This window comes from Calliopsis andreniformis, chromosome 3 (genome assembly GCF_051401765.1).
Source record: "Calliopsis andreniformis isolate RMS-2024a chromosome 3, iyCalAndr_principal, whole genome shotgun sequence".
NCBI lineage: Eukaryota > Metazoa > Arthropoda > Insecta > Hymenoptera > Andrenidae > Calliopsis > Calliopsis andreniformis.
The window spans coordinates 21,921,589-21,941,888 of record NC_135064.1 but is presented as its reverse complement, the minus strand read 5'-3'; the positions used below and the strand labels follow the sequence as shown (position 1 = coordinate 21,941,888).

The window sequence follows — 20,300 nt, the reverse complement described above, 5'->3', positions numbered from 1 at the left end:
AAATAAATCCTACTGTACTATTTTCCCTTTCCTTCTCACTGGAGCTTTTCTTCGGTACAGAAATGACTTATCACAATGGCAGGAACTTTACAGCGTAATCTTATTGGTATGTCGTTGCGTTATTTGCGCAGGTTACATAGCTCTAGACTTTCTATTCGAGGTACTCTAAAAATCTTTGATCCTTAAATTCATTGTGAACATACTAGATATAAATCAAGGAGAACGTGAGGTTATCGAGAGAAAATTATCTTTAATAATACGTATGGCGAAAGGAAACACTTGACGCATAATGCACAGGTCTATAATCGATTACGCAAACAATTTTTGTACACGGTTACGTAAATCGATTTAACTCCATCATGCGTGCCAGTGCGAGCGTATTTAATCGTTCTCCAGCTTTACACGTTTCTCGTAAAAACATGGATCTTATTATTCTCCGTGACGATAGAGCGTTAATAAATTTTTTACGCTTCGATAAAACGTCGTCTTCTTGTAAACAAGTTAATTCGAAAGAGCGACACGTTCGTCTGTGGTTTTGTAAAAAGGGATATTTCTACCATGCTGGTCGCCCCTTAAGTTATGCAACCACTGAAGAGTTAAGATCTGTCATTCAGATTAATTGAAGAATATGAATGCATATTTTGCTGTGACTTAAATTTCATATATGCGAAATCTTATATTACATTTTGTGCGTACATTAGTTGTAATTACACTAATACTTTGCATTATAGGGAGATAAAATTAATGAATTTTTCGTTAAAAAGTATCTAGCTAAGAAGAGCTAACTCTATACTCCATCAATAACAATTCTGTTTACAATTCAGATAAACCTGATCAGCTGATTGCATACGACTGTAAGCCAAGGATCGCTGCAAAGTATTCCTTCGCCTTTCCATTAAAACTTTTTTCCCCATTCCAATGAATACAGGCGGCCGAGTAGGTTGAGAAACAGCATACATACGTTATAACAAGTTTCAGCAGGGAGAAATATAGGGCGCCAATTTCAAAAGGCACTCGACAGGAGCCGAAAGCTCGATCGTCCGGCACGGTTGTTCCAGAAGAATCATTTCGCCCTTTCTGCCATATTCATCATTCGCCCGTGTTAATATAACTCGGGGCAGACGCGAGGAAGTAATGACGAATCGAAATGAAGTACGGAGGGCAGCGTGGACAAGGAACGAACGACGGCATGTGGAATGCGCTTTGTTCGAGGCTCTCTCTCTGTTGCCTCGACGCTTCGAGCGTTTCTCCGCGTCTCGTTCCCTCGTCCTCTCCCTCGCCGCCAGTGGTTCATTCTCGATCCTTCTCGTCCTCTCATCTCACCTGGGCAACCTCAGCAGCCGCTGGACCGAACCACACGTCCGTCGAGGGCACGCGAACTCGCGTTTGCCCTCCGAGAGGGTATTAACTCTCGGCCACTGCTCGCAGACGTCATTTTCTACCGTCCCAGTCTTTGACTCCCCGTGTATCAGCGGCTTCGTTTTATCTGTCTGGCCGAATATCGTTCTGGAGATTGCTAGGCCCTTCAGGGAATGTTATTTAAATTTTCTGAAGGATTCGAATGGTTGGATATTTCATGTGGAAGGCTGAAGGGGTGGTTGGATTGCTTGAAGTTATTCGAAAATTTGGGGTGTCAAAGTGGTACAGCATCTGAGAATATTGGATCTAAGAATTGAAACGAAATATAGAGTACAGTACGGTGATCAGTTTATCTGTGAACCCTCTACTGAGTGTTAACAGCACTTACGGTGCTAACAGCAATTACAATAAATGCTGCCAACACTTGGTGGCTTTCCAGATAAACTGATCACCCTGTATGTGAACCATACAGGAGAAACTAATAATTCTTTACAACAATCAGTGTACTATACAATCTTACAATCTCGGTTATCTAAGTCTTAGTTATTCTCAGTCTCTTTTATTGAGGATTAATGTCATTCAGTATAATAACAATGAGCGTACAGTAGTACATAAATTGAGACTTGAACTATGATTTAATAGTGATCTATTGAAGATAATAAAGTTAACTATCAAAAGGGTGTTTCAGGTTGGACACTTGTGTTAAGCTGGTTAATCGAGGTTCTACTATATTTCATGTCACTGTTCTTTAGCATGAGGTCCTTCACAGGCTCGCTGCATAGATTATTCAAATTTCATAGATCAGAGTAAAACTACTTGTTTGTTTTTTGAACGACGCCTGGGATCGTAAAAGATATGTGGAGCCATTCAAGATTCGACTGCCTGATTCAAGAGGGAGCGCAATCTACATTCGACTCGGAGCAGGGATGGACTGGGCAGTTTGATCGCTCCTGCATTTACCATTCAAAGACAAAGAACAGATAAGGCGAACTAGTCCGCGGTCAACATGCTGAAACAGTGACCCGAGTTAACAATAGAGTAGATGCATATCTAAGTTGGTTTCATGGTCGAAGGTCATGCATGTACATCCCACCTGAAACGGGGTGGTCAAGGTCACTCTGCTGCAACATCTCTGAATCTTCCGTGATAACAGTGACTCTCTTTACAAATGCAATAAAGACAGTGGAATATAAATTAAGTTTCTTTTTTTATTATAAATAATACACTGAGATTCACACGCGTTGCAAAATTTATGATACGAGAATGTTACATTAATTCAAGACACCGGATACATAGCAGGGTTTTCTCACGGGTAATGACGGAAGAAAATTAAGATATCACAGGGCATATGCTATTACTGTGGGAACAAAAATTCGTCACACGATTTTTAAACCGAGATTTCCACGAAAATGGGACCTTTATTCAATGATTATATTATAATAGCAACACTGAAGGTTACTCTGAAATTTCCTTGCTTAATGTAGGCATTAAAATTCAAGATCTCACAGGTTTCGCTTACTTTGTATCTTGGTTACGTGGTAAAAGAAGCATACAATTTAATTTAAACCATGAATACGATTTGATTGCAAGGATTGATATAAAAACATTTCTGAACCTCCAACGTCTCAAAATCAGAGTCTCAAATACGCCCTGTATACCACAGTCTCTTCATACCTATTAAACCTGACTATCCAAATGCAAATAATATGCAGAATTCACTCATTTCTTTGGATCTTAACTCTCATTAAAGATAATCACCCACCCACCTCAACCTTACAGAACAATTTTGGTAACGAAACACCATTAAGTAAAACCTCCATCGATCACCGTCAAGTGAAAGTGCCTTTCACCCCCCGAAAGGATTTCAGAATCCAGAATTATCGATAGTCGAGGCGCATAAATCATTTCGTCGGATCGCGGATTCACGATCGGGCGAGCGTGCTCGTATAGGTTGCACCTCGGATAACAATCTGCTTCTCCCCTTCGAGTCTGTTTCGCCAGCTGGGAGGCGAGGGGAAATTTTAATATACGACCGAAGGCTTTGCACACTCCATGGACCAAGTAATACCTATGGAATCGCTGAATCGCAGATAAACACGCAGATACGAAAACTCGACACGTTCCCTCGGCTGTGCCTTTTGAAAATCCCGTGCCCATAGATTTTCGTCTCAGGATATTTTAATTGCCGCGGCGGACAGTGTTCGCGCGAGCGCGCACACGGAGCTGTCGACGAGATCGTATCTCCTGGTAATTGTTAATTTCGTGCGGGTATTAAGGAAGTGGTTGCTCAACAGCCCCCTCGGTGCCTGGAATTAATAATCTGATCGCGTGTACGTGTGCGATGCTGTCCTCCACGAATTTTATTCGCGAGAGTTCTGTTAACGGAAACATTAGTGATGGGGGGATTGATACTTGATGCGATCTAATAAGGTGTTATTAAAGGAGCAAGAGTGTAAGCGTGAAAATTCTAAAGTGTTGCTTTGGAAGATCTGCAAGTATAATGGAGAGTTACTATTCTTATAGACTGTCTTAATACTTAATTTGTGGAGGAATGAGCTCATATATTTTATCATTTCAGAAGTTGAAGAAAATGAACGAGGAGATTTCATCTTTAGAGTTTATACACTGATAAAGTAGTAATACTAGACTCATAGGTATCTATTAGAATCATTACAATAAAACAGCTAATAGTATCATAAATGAGCTTTTATACACTTGCCCTTTCCATAGAGAAAAATAATAAAAACAGCTAATAAAATAAGTAACAGGAATGCAATGACTAGTACAGATATATTACATATAAACATATACTACTCATGTTCTACGAGAAGTCCCCTGGAATGCATTGTTCCTAATCCTGCCCAACTATGGAGAACAGCAGTATCTACTAAAAATATTCTACTACTATTTCGCTCTCAAACAAGATGCAGTATATTCAAAATTATCCAAAAATACAAAAACTAAAATTTCACATTTTTTATAGTTACCGTTTTTCACCATAGTTGGACAGTTATACAACTTCGTTAAAAAACGTCACACACTATTATTCTTTTTACACGGCTCGAAAGAAAAGAATGTGGCTTATTTGCCTGAAACGCAGCGAGTCTGGAGAACAGTCCCGTTAGCGTGTCTCCGTAGCCGCGCCATCCGGTTCGCTTGATCTTTCCTCGAGGCGAACGTTTGACATTTAACACGCGGCGGATCGAGCAGGCGCCTACAAAGGGAATCGCTCCGGTGGATCCAGAACGCGATGCCTCGCGATCGATCTATCCCGCGTGAATCGCGTATCGGGCGTCGACCACCCCTGAAGAGACGTACGTCTTCCTCTGACCGTTCGCTTTCTCGGGGCCGACCGCTCGAAGAAGGAAGAGCGGCAGAGAAGAGTCTCTTGGAGACAGTGGACCGTGTCAGGCGTCCCGACGTGCATTAATGTTCTGGAAGCGATCTCGAGGCGCCATGGATCGCGATGCACGCAACACATGCTAATTTCTCGGCTCGTGGGAATCCGATCAAGATCATCTTCCGTGTCGAGATCGAGATTCAAGGTTATTTAGGCGTGTTTTTTCTGAGATCCTGTACGATCGTTTGTGTAGGTTCAGTCACCTACTATTAGAATTATAGGTCAGTGGAATGAGAAGTAATAAGGGGTGAATGAAACTTAGACGTCAATATACGGAAGTATTCAAATAATGTGCAGAACCTGTGCATTAGATTGTCTTTTATAATCGAAGACAAAATGAAAAGACTAAACATTAAAAAGAGCTGCTTTATTTATATATTCATAGATAAATGAATAGGGAAATGACTCGATACATGTGCATAGTATTTTTATTAAACCTGAAGTCTGACAATGATTGAAAAAGTGTAAACTTGCGTTTTACCTTTTGCTAGTCGCACGTAAGCACCTCTGCAAAAATACTTCCTCCGACTCCTATCATAAATATAAAAAAATTGAATATACCTAGAGATACAATACAGAATCCATTAAGGAGCAGCACAGACCAGGAACTGCATCCTGCACAGGAGTCTCCTCTACTCTAACAGCTTATCACTGAAAAACCCGAAGTTTTCGCGTCAGAGGAATTCCAATAACCCCTCGCTGCGCGGAGCTGGGTTCGTGGCTGATGAAACGTAGAAGCCTGACAGTCGGGTACCACTTGTCGCTTAAAGGCGGCAAGTTATTGCTCAATTGAATATGGCACCGTGCAATAACAATTTAACATGCTCCCAAAGCGACTACCGCGACAGGACTCTCTTTATCGTCGCGTCCGCCTCGTTATCCCCGCGTCATCTGCCGTAAATACGCTCGCCACCGTCGCGCGATCGTAAAAACGAGCGTACCGTGACTATGCACCTGCCATATCGAAGTTGCAGGGGATCGGGCTGCTTTTATCGAGCCGTTTTATCTCGACACGCTTCGACAGTCGATTTAAGTTGGAGCACGCCTCGAATCGTGCGCCACGAAGGGACGCGACTGAGGATCGATCGAGGGGGAGGATCCTAGCGTGCCCGTGTTCCACGGGTCCCGATCACGAGGATCGATCGGAACGAGAGTTCGAGGACTCGCGGGGAACGGCCAAGCGAACTCGTTAGAGGCATTCGACGCGGTAGAATGGAAGAGGATTCGATAAAGCGTCGCGAGCAGATCCACCAGCTGCTCGACGGATTAGCCTTTGAATTGGCAAAGGGCCGCTCTGTACGGTGCCCATTGTTCGATCCGTCGAACTCGACGCCCCACGAATAGTTCCCGATTCCTTCCCGCTGTTCTGGATTTATGTTCGTTTCGATTACCTCCGGGTAAGGCAGTTTTTTCGCTGGAAACGACCAGAGGAGATTACGATCTAGGACTCCTTAACTCCTCCTTGTACCTGACTCTCGCCGCGGTCACGTTTGCGAATGGTCTCTTGGGGAAGGTTCAGGATTCCTTCGGATTGAGATGATGAGGCAGATGGGCACTCTTAGTTCTGGTAATTCAGTTCGAGATGAAATTACTCTGTACAACTTACTATTTTCATTCACTGTCTAGAAGCTTAATTGAAGTTTGAGGTGATGAGGTTTGGCTCTCGGATGTTTCAGTCTCTGGGAACTAATTTTTAATGTTCAATTACTGTGGCAGCGGTATTTATTGTTTAGCAGGAGTAGGTTGGATTAACTGTGACTGTATTGTAAAATGTAATTTATTATAAATTTGTTCGTGGAATAGAAATTAGTTTTGCACAGTGGTATGGATCCACTGCATCAGTTATTAGCTTATAGAGGTTGTAACACCATAATGCTGAGAAAAAATTTCATACTATTACACCGTGATAACTGAATTCCCTTTCAATTAAGTACAATTTGTAAAAGAACTGAAAGGGTTACTCCGTCAAAGGTTTCTTCACCTTGCAGAGAAGAGGAGAGGCCTAAAGAATTATCTCAATGCAAGAAGCAGCAGCTTGCATCGTGTGAATTCTTGAAAGCTAGGCCTGAATGCAAACCGCGCGAACACGGAGTCTGGAATTCCGTTTCCACCATCGAGGACATCTGTCGACCTTGTTCGGGTTTACGCGCAACCGCATCGTGGTCTGCTATTTAGTCTCGGAATGCAAGCGGCGGATTTCAACGACAGAGGCGATTACGGAGCAATTAAAGTCGTCGAAACACGCGAGGATATCTGTAGCAAGAACACGTGATTGATGTAAACAATGTGTGTTCTGGGACAAGAAATTCGATTTCCCATGACTGCTATGAATTCTTTTGCCACTTTCTCGGGACCGTTTCTGTTTTTCCCATAAAAACTGTGATATAATTGAGAACCTTGTTGCTGGTGGCTTACGTTTCTTTGAAATGGTTTATAAAAAAACGTGAAGGTTGCTGCTACAAGCTCAGAGGACTTAAAATTGTCCATCGTTATTAACAAATCTCAAAGACTACAGCTGAAAGTTTTATAACACATAAAACACGAAAAAAGGGTTTAGGTAATATTACACCGAAATCGTTGTTCGATTACATTAAAGAAAAGCAAAGCTCGAAGGAGACTTGAACGCGTTTACAAGGTGTTCTTTTATCACACGTTCCAGGGATGTTGCCCGATTCGTTTGCGCGTATCCATTTCCCTCTCGCTTGCTCAGTCTCTTTATGGCTCTTCTCGATTCGCGATCGATGAAAAATCCACCCACGATTGCCTCTCACCCTCACCGCCGTCCACCCACATTTCGTTCCTAGACCTGCTGGTGCCTGACCGTTTGCTCGAGGAACGACTGCTGGTTCACCATCCATCAAGCAGTCAGGCAATGGCGAAAGGGTCCCTGACTTGACTTCCCGAAAGCCCCACCTTCTGACCTGGCCGATGCACGGAGAAAGATCTATTCTTCTTGGATACACTTTACGGAAGATCGCTGTAGAATACCTTGGGAACGATGGATCACTTTGCAGCAGGGTGGATCGTTAGGTATATATTCTTTTGATCAATGGTCACTTTGTTGCTTCTATATTGAAAGACGATTGTTCTATTGTTGATGGGAAGGCTACCTGAACAATCGTGCATTCTGGAGTAATGTAGCACGAGGAGCTTCAGGATATGCTACAGTAGCATTACTTATTTGATCTTTGGTAGTGCAGTAAGTTTAAATATAGTGTTCTGCGATTAGATCTCTTTGCTACGATGGGAATAATACTTTTTATGACAGTGCATATGAAGTTGTTAGCTGATATGTTAATTAGCTCAAAATTAACAAGACTGATATGAGGGTGAAATTCTAACCCATAGATAATTGGTGTAACGTTGGTCACAGCACTTATAGTGACTCGATTTTTAATATTTATTTAGTATGAAAAATACTTAGGAATAATTTACAGAAATTAATGACCTGAAAAGTTGCGAATAATCTCAGCAATCCAACTGAGCCATGTCGTAATATTAATACCATACCAGTCGATGATCAATTTTCCAAAGAAATTAAAAGACTATTTAAAACACAAGACAAGAAACACTTGCTGCTACAAAGGATTCAAACTCTCCCCTTTCAAAAGACGCAAAAAATCCCCCATGTAATCGATGGTACGACTTTCATCCGTGAACGCGAGAACAATGTTGTTCCCCCAAGCCAATTTCTTCATCGATACTCCTCAACAAGGAAAAAAGGAACGAATCGTGACGCGTAACGAACGAGCCAATTTCATCCATTATTAGTAAGCACCTGTTACCATCGGAATCAGGGCTGTCAGCAAGAATGTCGTTCGCCTCTGCTGAAGGGGAGCAGATTGCGACAGGTATCGGGTGAAAATAATTAATAACGTTCGCCTCATCCGTTATACGGTGCGCGCAATCGTTCCATGGAATTCCGTTTTAATTGAATCGCGTTTGCAACGTTGCTTACGCAACGAGCACGCGTGGCCGTTCTAATTTGCCGATTCAATTAACCAAATCTATCAGCCTACGTACCGTTCCATGGTGAAACGATCGAGGAGACAGTAGCTATCGATGGTGACATCGACCAGGTCTAAATAATAGAGAAGTATGCCCGAGAACACGACGTTTATTACCGCGGTCAGAAATACCTTGATCTTGTAATCGATGCGATTAAACTTTGAATGGCATTTATACGATAGCTGGTCGAAGCAGGCTAAAGTTTAACAGCGATTACCGATGGCATTTATTATACCCCTGAAGTACTGGCTGCGTATATCCGTCGAACGCTTCAACTTCTTCACAGCAGTTGCGCCTGGACAACTGACACAACCGGTTGCTCATCGATAACAGAAGCTTTAGGGTAATTGTTGAAGACAGTCAGTGAGAGAACTGTGACGGGGTTGTAAAATCAGTGGGGGGTGACGGTGCAGAGTACATTCGACTGTGGTGAATTAAAATTCAGTTTCTACTGCTTTTACATATTTCCTAGATTTCTTCCAGTGATTGCATTTCTTCTGTAGCCTCGACGGAAAGATGGCTTTAGATAGGTCAGAGTTATGGACTTCTTGATGGGAAATTTGATACTTAAACGAACGTTGGTAAAGCGGAATTTCATTTCACCTAGAACATCGTCTGACTTAATACTATCCACTTCCACTAGAACTGACAATTCCTCGACGTTAACGCGTTCGCTGCCACTGTCGAAGCATTGTCAACTTAACATGTAATCTTTCTTGTATCAGGCGTTGATAATATATCGACAGAGTATCGGTAGCTTCTTAAAGGTAGGAATTCGTGGCACACCGTTCATCAATAACATTTTCCTGACGATAGTTGACGCCTGGCACGCGAAACATTACACGCTGTATCAATAATATTTCAACACTGACAGTGAACGTGTTAAACCACTGAATCTCTCCTTTTCGAACCAAAATTTTGGTCTCTAACCCTCTCGAGCCAGAATTTCTCAACACCCTCTACGTTTCATAAGGTAAGACCTTCACTAAAGATCCCCTTAGACATCACTGCACTCCCCACCCCTATCCCCAAGACTTAGTTACCTACAAGCGTTCTCCAATGACCGTGGGGACAAACAATGAACCGTCCTCTAGAGATTCTGTCCGACGCTGAAGAAGCAAAGGGGTAAAAAAAAAATGGAGAACGCTGTCTACTGTCCCAACCTGTCCCGATCTCTTCGAGATCCCTGCATCGGGTGCAATCCCACGAGTACATAAATATCTGCCTAGCATATTGAACGGTCATATTTCATGGCGGGCAAAAAAAGCGGAACGTCCCTCGGAAATTCAACGTCTCAATCCGTCTCTGGGATCTCGTCAATATTCCGAGCGGTCAATTAAGGCATGCCTCCCAGATGTCCCTTCCCGATCCGGCGCATACACACGCCGATAGAGTTGTCCTGGCTAGTGGTATTACATACGAAGTTATTTTACGTCGCGTTCATGTCCTTTCCTTTGTCTCCACCTTCTCCTTCCTCTTTGCTGCTGCAGGAACCACAGAGGTTCGCGCGATGCGTGCACGAAAAGGGAGAACAAACTCTGTGGAGACGAAACAGGGATCCAAACGAGCCACCCAAGGAGTTGTGGTGTAATTGATAACTGATAAGAGGAGAACTCGTTTGGGACAGGCTGTGAGTAGGATTCGGAGAGGCGAGTCCCTATCCTGTGAAATATCACGGGTCAGAAACGAAATTAGCGCGACTCACATGGCGGAATAATTGGCGAAAAGAAGGTCCCATGTATGTATGTACTCACTTTAAGTTCTGTGTAATCCAGCTGGAGCGATGAATCGATTGCTTATTTAGTTCTTTTTTTCTGAAAATTTTGAAGACTTTCGAGGCATGCTGTATGGCTAGTTTATGGCTTCATTACAAAACTTTAATAGGTGTTTCACAGAGGATTTACCTGTTAGGGAGAGCTATAAATTCGACTATATAAGAGATGTAAATTCGAAAATACTGAGATTAACGTTCGACGTTCGATAGACCCGGTGATTATCCGTACGATAATAAATATCGAGAAGCTGCGACCGCTGTTAGTAGACACGTGTTTTCCTTCTGGAGGCGATACGCGAAGCTTAGCGGGTAATCCGGAAGATCGACGGCGTATCGGGCGCCTACTTAAGGGGAAAGTTGAGGCAGAGTTGACAGAATTAATGCGACGCGATCAAAGGCCTGGGCCGACTCTCGTAAAAACCGAAGCACGAATTTCATTTAATGTAAAAGTGAACGTGGCTAAAAGCGCGTCGTGAATCGATTCGACGTGCAAAAAACCGCGAACGGACGACCGTGACTGGTTTTTATCAGATGTGGAAACGATGTCTTCGTTAGGCGCCACTCCAAAGTTTTATTCATGGGAGAAAGAGAAATGGGGAAAATGGTGAAACGGGTCTCTGCATTAATCACGTTATTTATCTTACTCCGTAAGTCCAATTTAGATACGAGGCTCAAATCTCCCCATTAACTAGGGAGAAATCGATCCCCATAAATTTGGCAAATATTGTGACTACCTAATAACCTCAAACATTCTGGGCTCTTACCAGACTTACCAACAGAGTCAATCCACTTCATTTTTCAATGTCTAAAGTGATTCGATCTTTATGTACCTATATTCTTATTATAATTAGATAACTAACCTCCTTCAATATTTTGATAATAAATTCCCTCTTCGTTCCCTAGAAATTAATACAGAATAACGCAATGAAGGAAAATTATTTCGTCTATAATTATTCCATCACCGCAATCATTCCCCTTCACAGGCAAGTCGACCTTCCACTTTCTCACAGGAGACATATGCCTAAAGCTTCCACGTTAATTGACGTTTGATCCCATACGACGATACGCGTTAAAAGCTCAGACGGATAAAGTGCGACGATTAATTTACCGCGAAGTTTAATTTTGCGCCGAAAAATACTCTGGCTTTTGTTGGGTATCGTTCAGACGTATCTTCCTGCTCAGTCAAGCAAAGAGAAGAAAAAAAGGAATCGAAAGGAATCGAGAGTGTGCAGCGCGACACGGCGTAAGTTACTGCCGCCTAATGGCCATGAAGGTATCAACCTCTGCGTATCATGTTAATGGAAACCTTTATGGAGACCACTTTAGGTGATATCTGTTAAAATTACGACGCTCCCAGGGATCTTGGGTGGCTATCTGTTTGACGAGATGCGGCTCTACGTTCTGGAGTGACCATTGAGGCTTTCTAACTCAGGCATCTCTACTTTGATACGTTTCGTGGAAATTGCTCGTTGCCTTTCTCTTGAGAATCATCCTGTGTTTGTCTAATTAGGATGCTGTGCGGAGGAGGATATATCTACTTGAGAAATCAGATATAGTATACATATTGCGGATGATTTATGTATTGCTGGTTACTTGGTTAGTAATTCGTGCTCTGAGATTTTACTTGGTGATTATTGCGGTTTCTATTTACTTTTTTAACAGGGTATGAGACTTTTCGTGCCTCTAATTTTTGTGAATTAATTCCATATTTATGATAAGTTCATTATAATCAAGTAAATAAAACGAAACCTCAAATATTATTAAAATTCAGCAGCAGAATTTTATCTTTGACAATGCTAGAGGTTCTTGTAGGTACATTAGCCTGCATTTAGCATGCCTCATACTCTGACAATTACCTAACGACCCTTCCATCCCTTCACAACTCTTCCAGTGTACCAACCACGCTCATCATTACATCCTAACTCTTCCAACATACACAATGTCAAAGTTCAATCGTATATCAGGAAGAGAATCACGCGTGTGGTCCAAAAAATGGTCCCAATAATAATACCTAAGAGAGCAGCAAAAGTAAGAACCTGATGAATGGCAGGAGCGTCGTTCGACTCGATGTGGGTCAAGCATCGAGACACCATCAGCCACGGGAATCCTGTTGTTGTTACACACGAGTGCACCTACACGCGCGTTCCCGAAAGCGGCCACGCGAGCGACCACGCGATCAGCTACGAGAGACGAGCGTTTCTCTAGCGGAAAGACGCTGGAACGAGACGCAAGATTTAAAGAGTTTCCTCCTCGAGTCGAGTGGGAAGAACGGTACTTTCCAGGTACTTCGAGTAAAAGGGACCCCTCGGCTAGGCGAGCAGCCACCCACGCGGCCGTAAACCTGGCGCAACGCTTTACTTTCTACTTTTCTAGACGGTGGCGATGATGTACTAGCGGCCCTCCGACTAGGAAGAGGCCTCATTGTCAGATTGAATTCGAGAGATATCGGTAACGGTGAACAAGCGTCTTCGTCGCTTCTTATCGCTCGAACGGTCAATACTCCCAGGCTAGTATTTAATTGCGATGGCAATCGTATTGTGCAAGAGAATATATGGGGTAGAATGGTACGAAAGCTCGAGAGTTCTTGTGGAGAACAAGGAGTCTCGAGGTTCACACCATTTCTTGTTCCTCTTATCTGTAGTCTGATAATGTCTACTCGAGGTGGCTTTCCCATTCTGAATCATGTCAATGCGACACTTTATACCCTATGTAGAATTATTTTTCTAAACTATATCTAACAGTACTCGAGTCATTTGTAACGTGACCTTTCTTGGTGTCGCAGAATTTCCGAAGTGTAACCGAGACAACTCACTTTTCCCTTTGACGAACTCGGAGTTGAGATCCGCTGACACATCGTAGCTACCGGCGACGATCAGTAGGAGAAATGTCACGCCGAAGAGGTTGCAGGTCGACAGCGTTCGTGGCCCGTGTCGGTGTTGGAACATGATGAGCTCTCATGCCCTCTACGAACCCATGGACCTTGCCAAGGTGATCCCGACAATGATTCCCACTTCTTCGTGCTCCCTTCGACTGTCACGAGCAAGGAGAAGATCGGAAGAGCTTCGAATACGCGGTTCCGCTGCTGCCATAGCTGTCTCTTCACCGTGTTCCTTGCATGGCTCGTCTCACGAGGATGATTCTCATCTGAAAATTGAACGATTCATGGTTAGACATTTTTTTATGCGACTGTTTTCTTTTATTACTTTTCTAAATTATTGAATTCTACATTTCCCATAGGGGAAGCTTAGAATAACTTTTAGACTTAATATTAATTTATGCCTTGATGATGAGGTATCTAATTTTAGAATCTTGAAGGAGATTCAATAACATTTTTTAACAAATTTAGTTCTGGAGCAATTAAGTGTTTCATTAAAATTAAGCTTAAAATTGGTATATATCTTAACACGTAGGTACCTATATCCTAATGTATCACATGTAATGCATAGCCTACAGTAATGCATGTTACACTAAACAGGAAGCTGGATAGTGATAGCTGTGTCATGACCGCCTCACTGAATTTACACGACCCCAGCGCGATTTTCCCAGAGCCACGCAGACTTCCCAGGACTTGGCGCGGTCAGGATCGATTCCCATACTCGGCCCGTGCGCCTCGATTTGGAAATAGATCGGTCGATCGCGAAAAAACGCCTATTCGCCTTTTACGCTTGCAATTGTTTTGTCGTCGCCTCGGCCAGCTCACCTCCGCCAGGCCGACGAAGGGTCTCGTGGATTGTTCCGAACGCGAACGGTTCCAAAGAAGAAGACGCAGAAAAGGAGGACGAGGAAGAAGAAGAGAAGACGAAAGGCGACGGGAGGGCGGGGGAAAGAAGAAGGGGAGGAAGACAATGCGGCGAACAGCAGGTGTCTGCTCTTCCCGTACCCTTTCTCTCCCTCTCTCCTTCTCCCTCTAGCTTCATCTTCCTACCCGAGGCAAGGATCTCATCCAGGAGGCCCTCTGGCCGCTCCTTCTTTGTTCTTTCGCACTCCCCGCGGAGCGGCGAACACGGGTTGCCTTATTCGGCCGCGACGGCCAACGATCAACTTAAACAAATGACGTCGACTAGGGTTTCGTCGAGTCCTCCCTTCCGAGCAGCAGCCTGATTACGTCCGCCTCGTCGGGGTCATCCCTCACCGTGGCTCGTCTATTAATTACGATCGTTCCGTGCCACCTCGGGACGAGTCTCGATCGCCAGACGTTCGATCGTGTCGATCGTGATTGCCGAGCATTCCTCGCGCTTTGCCTCTGCTTATTGCCTTGCTCCTCGGTTGTTATACGACCACTCGACCTCCCCTTTCTCGCACTCTCTCGACCCTGCCCCCTGGCCAGGCGTGATAGTCGTTGGTACCAGGCTGTCTGCCGGTGAGAAAGACGTGGGACGCTGGGATCAAGAGGACCTGGGACACGATACTAGTAACGACGTTACGTTAAAGGATAGGGAATATTTAATATTCATCAGGACCATCCGGATGCGACTCAGGTCGTCTGTGAACCATGGTCGCAGACCTAGGTTCAGGGGACGTGTATGTTTGTAGATCCTTCAGCTGAATAGATATTCTGTCCAAGTATCTACTGAAAATATTTTACTACTATTTTGCAAGTGAAATAAGATTACGCAAGGATACAAAATATTCAATTTCATATTTTTTTGTAGTCACTGCCTTTCTCTATAAATGAGTAGTATCTGGGGAACCTAAACTGATTATTAGATGTGACCTGATATCATATTGGACCTTTGCCGACCCTTAGTGGTCGGTCAGCTTTGGTTTATTAATTTTAAAAGAGAGACTTCGTATACCTGCTACCTATGTTTTTGCTCTCGATAACTATCAACCTGATTTAGTTCCAAAACCTGTGCTCCATGTTAAAGCAAGATCCGTTTCCAAAGTACAATACAACCGGTCTGCAAGTTTTATTCAAGTTTTATACGCCGAGTTCGCTTATTAAAGTTGCTCCGTTTGCCAGAGCAAGCGTGTGCCACCGTTTCGAGATAACTGTAATAACGTGTGTCGCAAGCGAGCGAAGGATTAAGAATTCGTGCACGCGTCGGATCCATTAGTCTGGTCGCGTGGCTTGGTTTTTATATCGTGGTCCTTTGAGAATGTCCTTTCCGTTACGTTCATCGAGGCGCAGCTCGATTTGTCGAGCGTATCGGTACGCGGCTGTGCCAGACCGTTTTGGCAAAAATCCCGCGAACGAATTACGAGGAACGAACCGGTTCTCGGTCTATATCGTTCCGGTCGATTGGATTAACCCGCGGTTAATGAACAGACACGTTATTAGCGGTTAATTGCATGCTTTGTGCCCTTCGTTAATGAGTTCGCGCGAATTTTGATTGATTACTTGATGAACCTTAGCTCCTACTACGAGTAACATCGTGCGCTACTCCTTGTCTTGTCCTAAGTGGATACAGACGCTCATGGACAGACATTCCTTTCTCTACTACTTCTGTATCTGCTAGGTTGATTTGGAGTTTTAATTGAAATTTTCTTGTGATGTCACGAACTCTGGCTCAAGAAATGTTAAATCCAGATGTATTTTATGAGAGCCTCTTTTTAATTTACCTCCATTACATATTTAATTTGTAAATTAAATATCTTCTATAGGTACTAAAATAATCTAATACTTTTTATTATCGTATATAGTAGACCTATCACATTTCCCTGTGTCTTACGATATTTTCTATAAGTTGGAACATAAAATAACAAAAATTTCCGTCCTCTCAGTCTTATCAAAAGAATCGATCTGAAAGAAGCAGAATATCAAACTACGACGCAATCCGCTGGTGACGCCGTGACGCTATAAATAATATCACCACGCAGTTTTCCAACGCAGTAAACGTAAACGTACGTTAAGTATCGCTTACATGGAAGCAGCCATAAAGACTCTGGCAGTTTCTAATTACACGTTCGTTATTTGTCCCCGAGCAGAGAGAAGGCGGTGCTGTTCTAGACAACCCGCGCGAACGGTTATCGCTTGATGACATCGAAAGAATCAAATCGATAAAGTTACGTTTCCTTCTTTTTCTCAGTTGACTCGAACAAAGTGCGTTTATCATTGTTACATCGACCGAATTGGCACGTCGTTCCTTTTCGCGCTGACTAATCGTAGGGGTGTGTCTCTTGTTGGTGTCGTTAACTTATCTCCACGTCTCCAGAGTTCAGTTCGCGCTTGGATATGCCAGCGAATGTGTGCACGTGTGTTACGACACCCTTTCCTATTATCGAATTGTCTAGGGGAGAGCTCAAATTGAGTAAATGCCTATTTTTTTAACACATTTACTTCCACACTTCTTCTAGAAAAGCGTCAATTTGAAAATATAAAATTCTAGAAAAGACAGAGAGAAATATTTGTATTTACAGAATTACTAAATTGCAGTATTTTTTAAAAATCTGTCGTTTAAAATTCAGAATGATGGTTAATCTATGCTTAGGAAATATTGAAAATTAAAAATTTTTTACTTGTTACAGTCCTCTTGTAGGGAAGCGATTTGTAGCCAAAAAATAATCAAATTTAAAATTATTATACGAGTTACTACACAAATTTACACGCGAAATTTAAAGAATCATGTTTTTACAGATATCTAAAGAGTTGTATCTTAAATGATGTCAATGTCTTTAAGTACTCATCCATTCTTTTCGACGATTACTGGGGAAAGCTGAGAGATGTTGAATTCTCCTTACGTATTGTTGCATTTACGTTTTACAACGGTGTACGTGACTGTTCATGACGCGAACTGTGTACGTACTCAATAAACACTGAACATTGATGGATTGCAGACTGACGTCAGATCCATGGGAGACCATGGCGTTGGCTGTTTGCCAACTGGTATCGTTCATGCGACTGTTTTATTAATGTCAACGGGCCGAGATTAAGGAGCGTAGTTCTCTGACTTGCCAAAATAAAGATATCACGAGGAAGATAAACCGTTCAAACATTACGATGTTACTGGTTACACCAGCACGTGAATCGTATTTTCTGTCGAGGTGCTCAGAAATCTCGCGCTCCTAACGAAGCAACTTTACCTCAGTACTTTATGGAAAACGATGTTGCTCTTTTTCAACTTCAACTTCAGCGAAGTATTAATAACCATGTACTACCTACTTGCCTAGACACCAATATTTCTCACATTACTGAAATATTATACATATATTATAAATTTACGATAATCATCGTTGCAATTTAATTTGAATTATCTCAACTGTTTTATTCGAATTGATAAAAATTCTTGTACGTCGTCTTTGAGACCCAACTCAAGCCTCAAAATATCACCTTCGATTCTGAACAATTATTACACCTTTTTCCTCCACTGCTACCAAGTCACGAAGATCTACGATAACGTTCCAAATGGGAATCCATTCCTTCGAGACAGCCAGCGATTAAATTGCGCAACTAAATCTCCCATCCAACATCGACTTCTTCCAAACGTTTCGATCGGAGCACGGCTATCAACAAATGGATGCAGGCTGTCGGCCAGTCGTCTGCGTCAACGTCGATAACAAACGATCATAAGTCCGAAAGGGCGTAGGCGAAGGAAATACAAGGACAGCGTCATCTAAACGCGCACTATCGACAGAGACGAAGGAGGAAGGAAGTCGATTATTCCCCGATAAAAACTCTGGAATTTTCTCCACTGGACCCAGAGGGGAAGGAATCCCAGGAGAAGCTCGGATAAACGTGGAGTGCCGCGAATGCCGAAACGGAGTTCGCAAAATGGCAATCGAAAAAAAGGGAATCGAACCAACCTCGAACCCCGCGCTCGATCCATGTTAGTCGTTCAGTTACAGTGGTTCACATTGAAAAAGAGTCACCATTCGTGTGCCGACTTTTCTAAAGGATACTACGGACACAGATTATGTTGAGTTGATTTAATCCACTGAATACAAGAGAAGAGTATGTGAAACTACTGTTAGACTTTTTTACCATTTAGCATGCATCTACAATACTTGGATGAAGTACAATAATAAGAAGTACACAGTGGTATGCATCGCTAGAACATTGTCAATTTCACATAATACATTTGCTCAATATTTTTTAAACTTTTTACAAATCTGAGGACCTGAGCTTTAAAACTGAGTATGTAGATATTTTCGAAATTTTTAGTATTCCCATTTGCCACTCGTTTAAAGTAAATTCTCGTTTACTATTTTTCTTCATAGGTGCATTATCCGCTCTCATCGAGAGAATCGTTTAAAGAGTGCACACCCAGTATGTAGTACGAAGGGGAATAGAAAAGAGAAGATGGTGAACGATTTTGAGCGCGAGCCACTGTATGTTCCACGAGTGTCCGCTCGTCCTTGTCCCTCGTCTTTCTTCCACTCTGGACGAGGGCCAGGGCTCGGGACCGAGAGCATAAAAGCGGCGTCTTTTGAGGGAGAAACCGTGGCAAAAAAGGGGGCCCGTGGAACACGGCGAGCAACCGTGTTAACTGCGCTGCTTATGCATTCATATCCTTGTTTCGCGACAACCTGCTGATTGTTTCCACAAAACGCGACAACCCCCTTGTAGCCGTGTGTCCAGGCCGGTTTTTCGGCGGCCGCCGAACCACCGGACACGCTAGGTGCCGCTCCGAACGCGACGCAGCAGCCGAGCAAAAAGGATCAATTTGTATGCGGGTGAACGCGCTCCGACACTCGCTTTCTCTCCCCAGCTTCTCTCCTCTCTATCCTCGACGACCGTGTTACGTCTGCACGACAATGGCCACGGAGGCTGACGCGAACAAGAACCGTGGACCGAGCGATTCCTTTGGAAACGGAGCGAGAAACGAGGAATCGCCCAGTTGCGAGTATTTCTGGGAGATCAGAAGGTTTTTGATATTCCTCTGAGGATTTGAACGGTGAGGCTGGGTTTGGAGGAGAGGTCTGAGGGCGAAGTGAGTACAGTAAGTTCTTCTAATATATTCAGTACTGTTTAGAGCTCAGAAGTTGTCAGTGAGAAGGCACAGGGGCAACAGGACTGCTCAGTTCTGCAAGTAGTAATAATAGGTGTAACCAATTTAGGCAATAAGGGAAATATGTGTGTGCCATTTCTATGTATTCTTCTGCGGAGCTAGTCAGATTCACTGATAATTTCTGAGCTCCCGACAGTACTTGGGACTAGGTCTGAAGAGACACTGGATACTGTGCAAGCGATTAGCATCTCATTTCAGCTCGAGCTTCTTCAGCTTGTCGAGTTTGTTTATTCAAAAACGTCGAATCCTTTCACAACGACACTCAGTAGTTAAAGAAAAGGGTAGTCAATGAGGAAGAATGAGAGGGAGCGAGACGAAATGAACGACAGAATATCCCTTTTCAATTCTCAAACGCAGACCAATTATATTCCTAAACTTGCTGGTGGTCTCCAACATTAACCCTAAGGCAAACTACTCCCCCTACCCCAGCAGTTAAGAAGACAAATGTTCAAGTTTCCTCAGAAAGTTGAACTAGACAGGTAACACGAATGCTGGTACGTGCAACCTCCAAAAAAGCAACGATATCAATTTCAGTCCGACCAGTCCAGGCGGAAGGATCAAGATCCACGACTCGTGACTGTATCGCGGAGTCGGATCGTCGGTGCAAACAGGAATTCCCGCGCGAGCGTGGCAATAAACGAGCGTAAAGTACGGGCAGGCGATTAACATAAATTAACGTTGTTTACCCGTACGTAATATTTCTTCGCGCGGTATCGCGAGCGTGATTTATCGTAACGAGAGATCGCGCGGGACGCGCGACGCCGCGGCGACGTGGCTGGGCCAGAGGTAACAAAGAGGAAAGGTAGAAAAC

General features: G+C 43.3%; 1 protein-coding gene across 1 annotated transcript in view; it reads right to left on the bottom strand.

Annotated features, from left to right (window-relative positions):
- Positions 1 to 13,580, bottom strand: part of Egfr (epidermal growth factor receptor) — a 29,341-nt gene extending 15,761 nt beyond the window's left edge. The window contains exon 1 of the mRNA XM_076374794.1: positions 13,354 to 13,580. Within this exon, the coding sequence (XP_076230909.1) occupies positions 13,354 to 13,486 (133 nt within the window). The 5' untranslated portion in view covers positions 13,487 to 13,580. The remainder of the gene's footprint in view (positions 1 to 13,353) is intronic.
- Between the last annotated feature and the right edge of the window lie 6,720 nt (positions 13,581 to 20,300).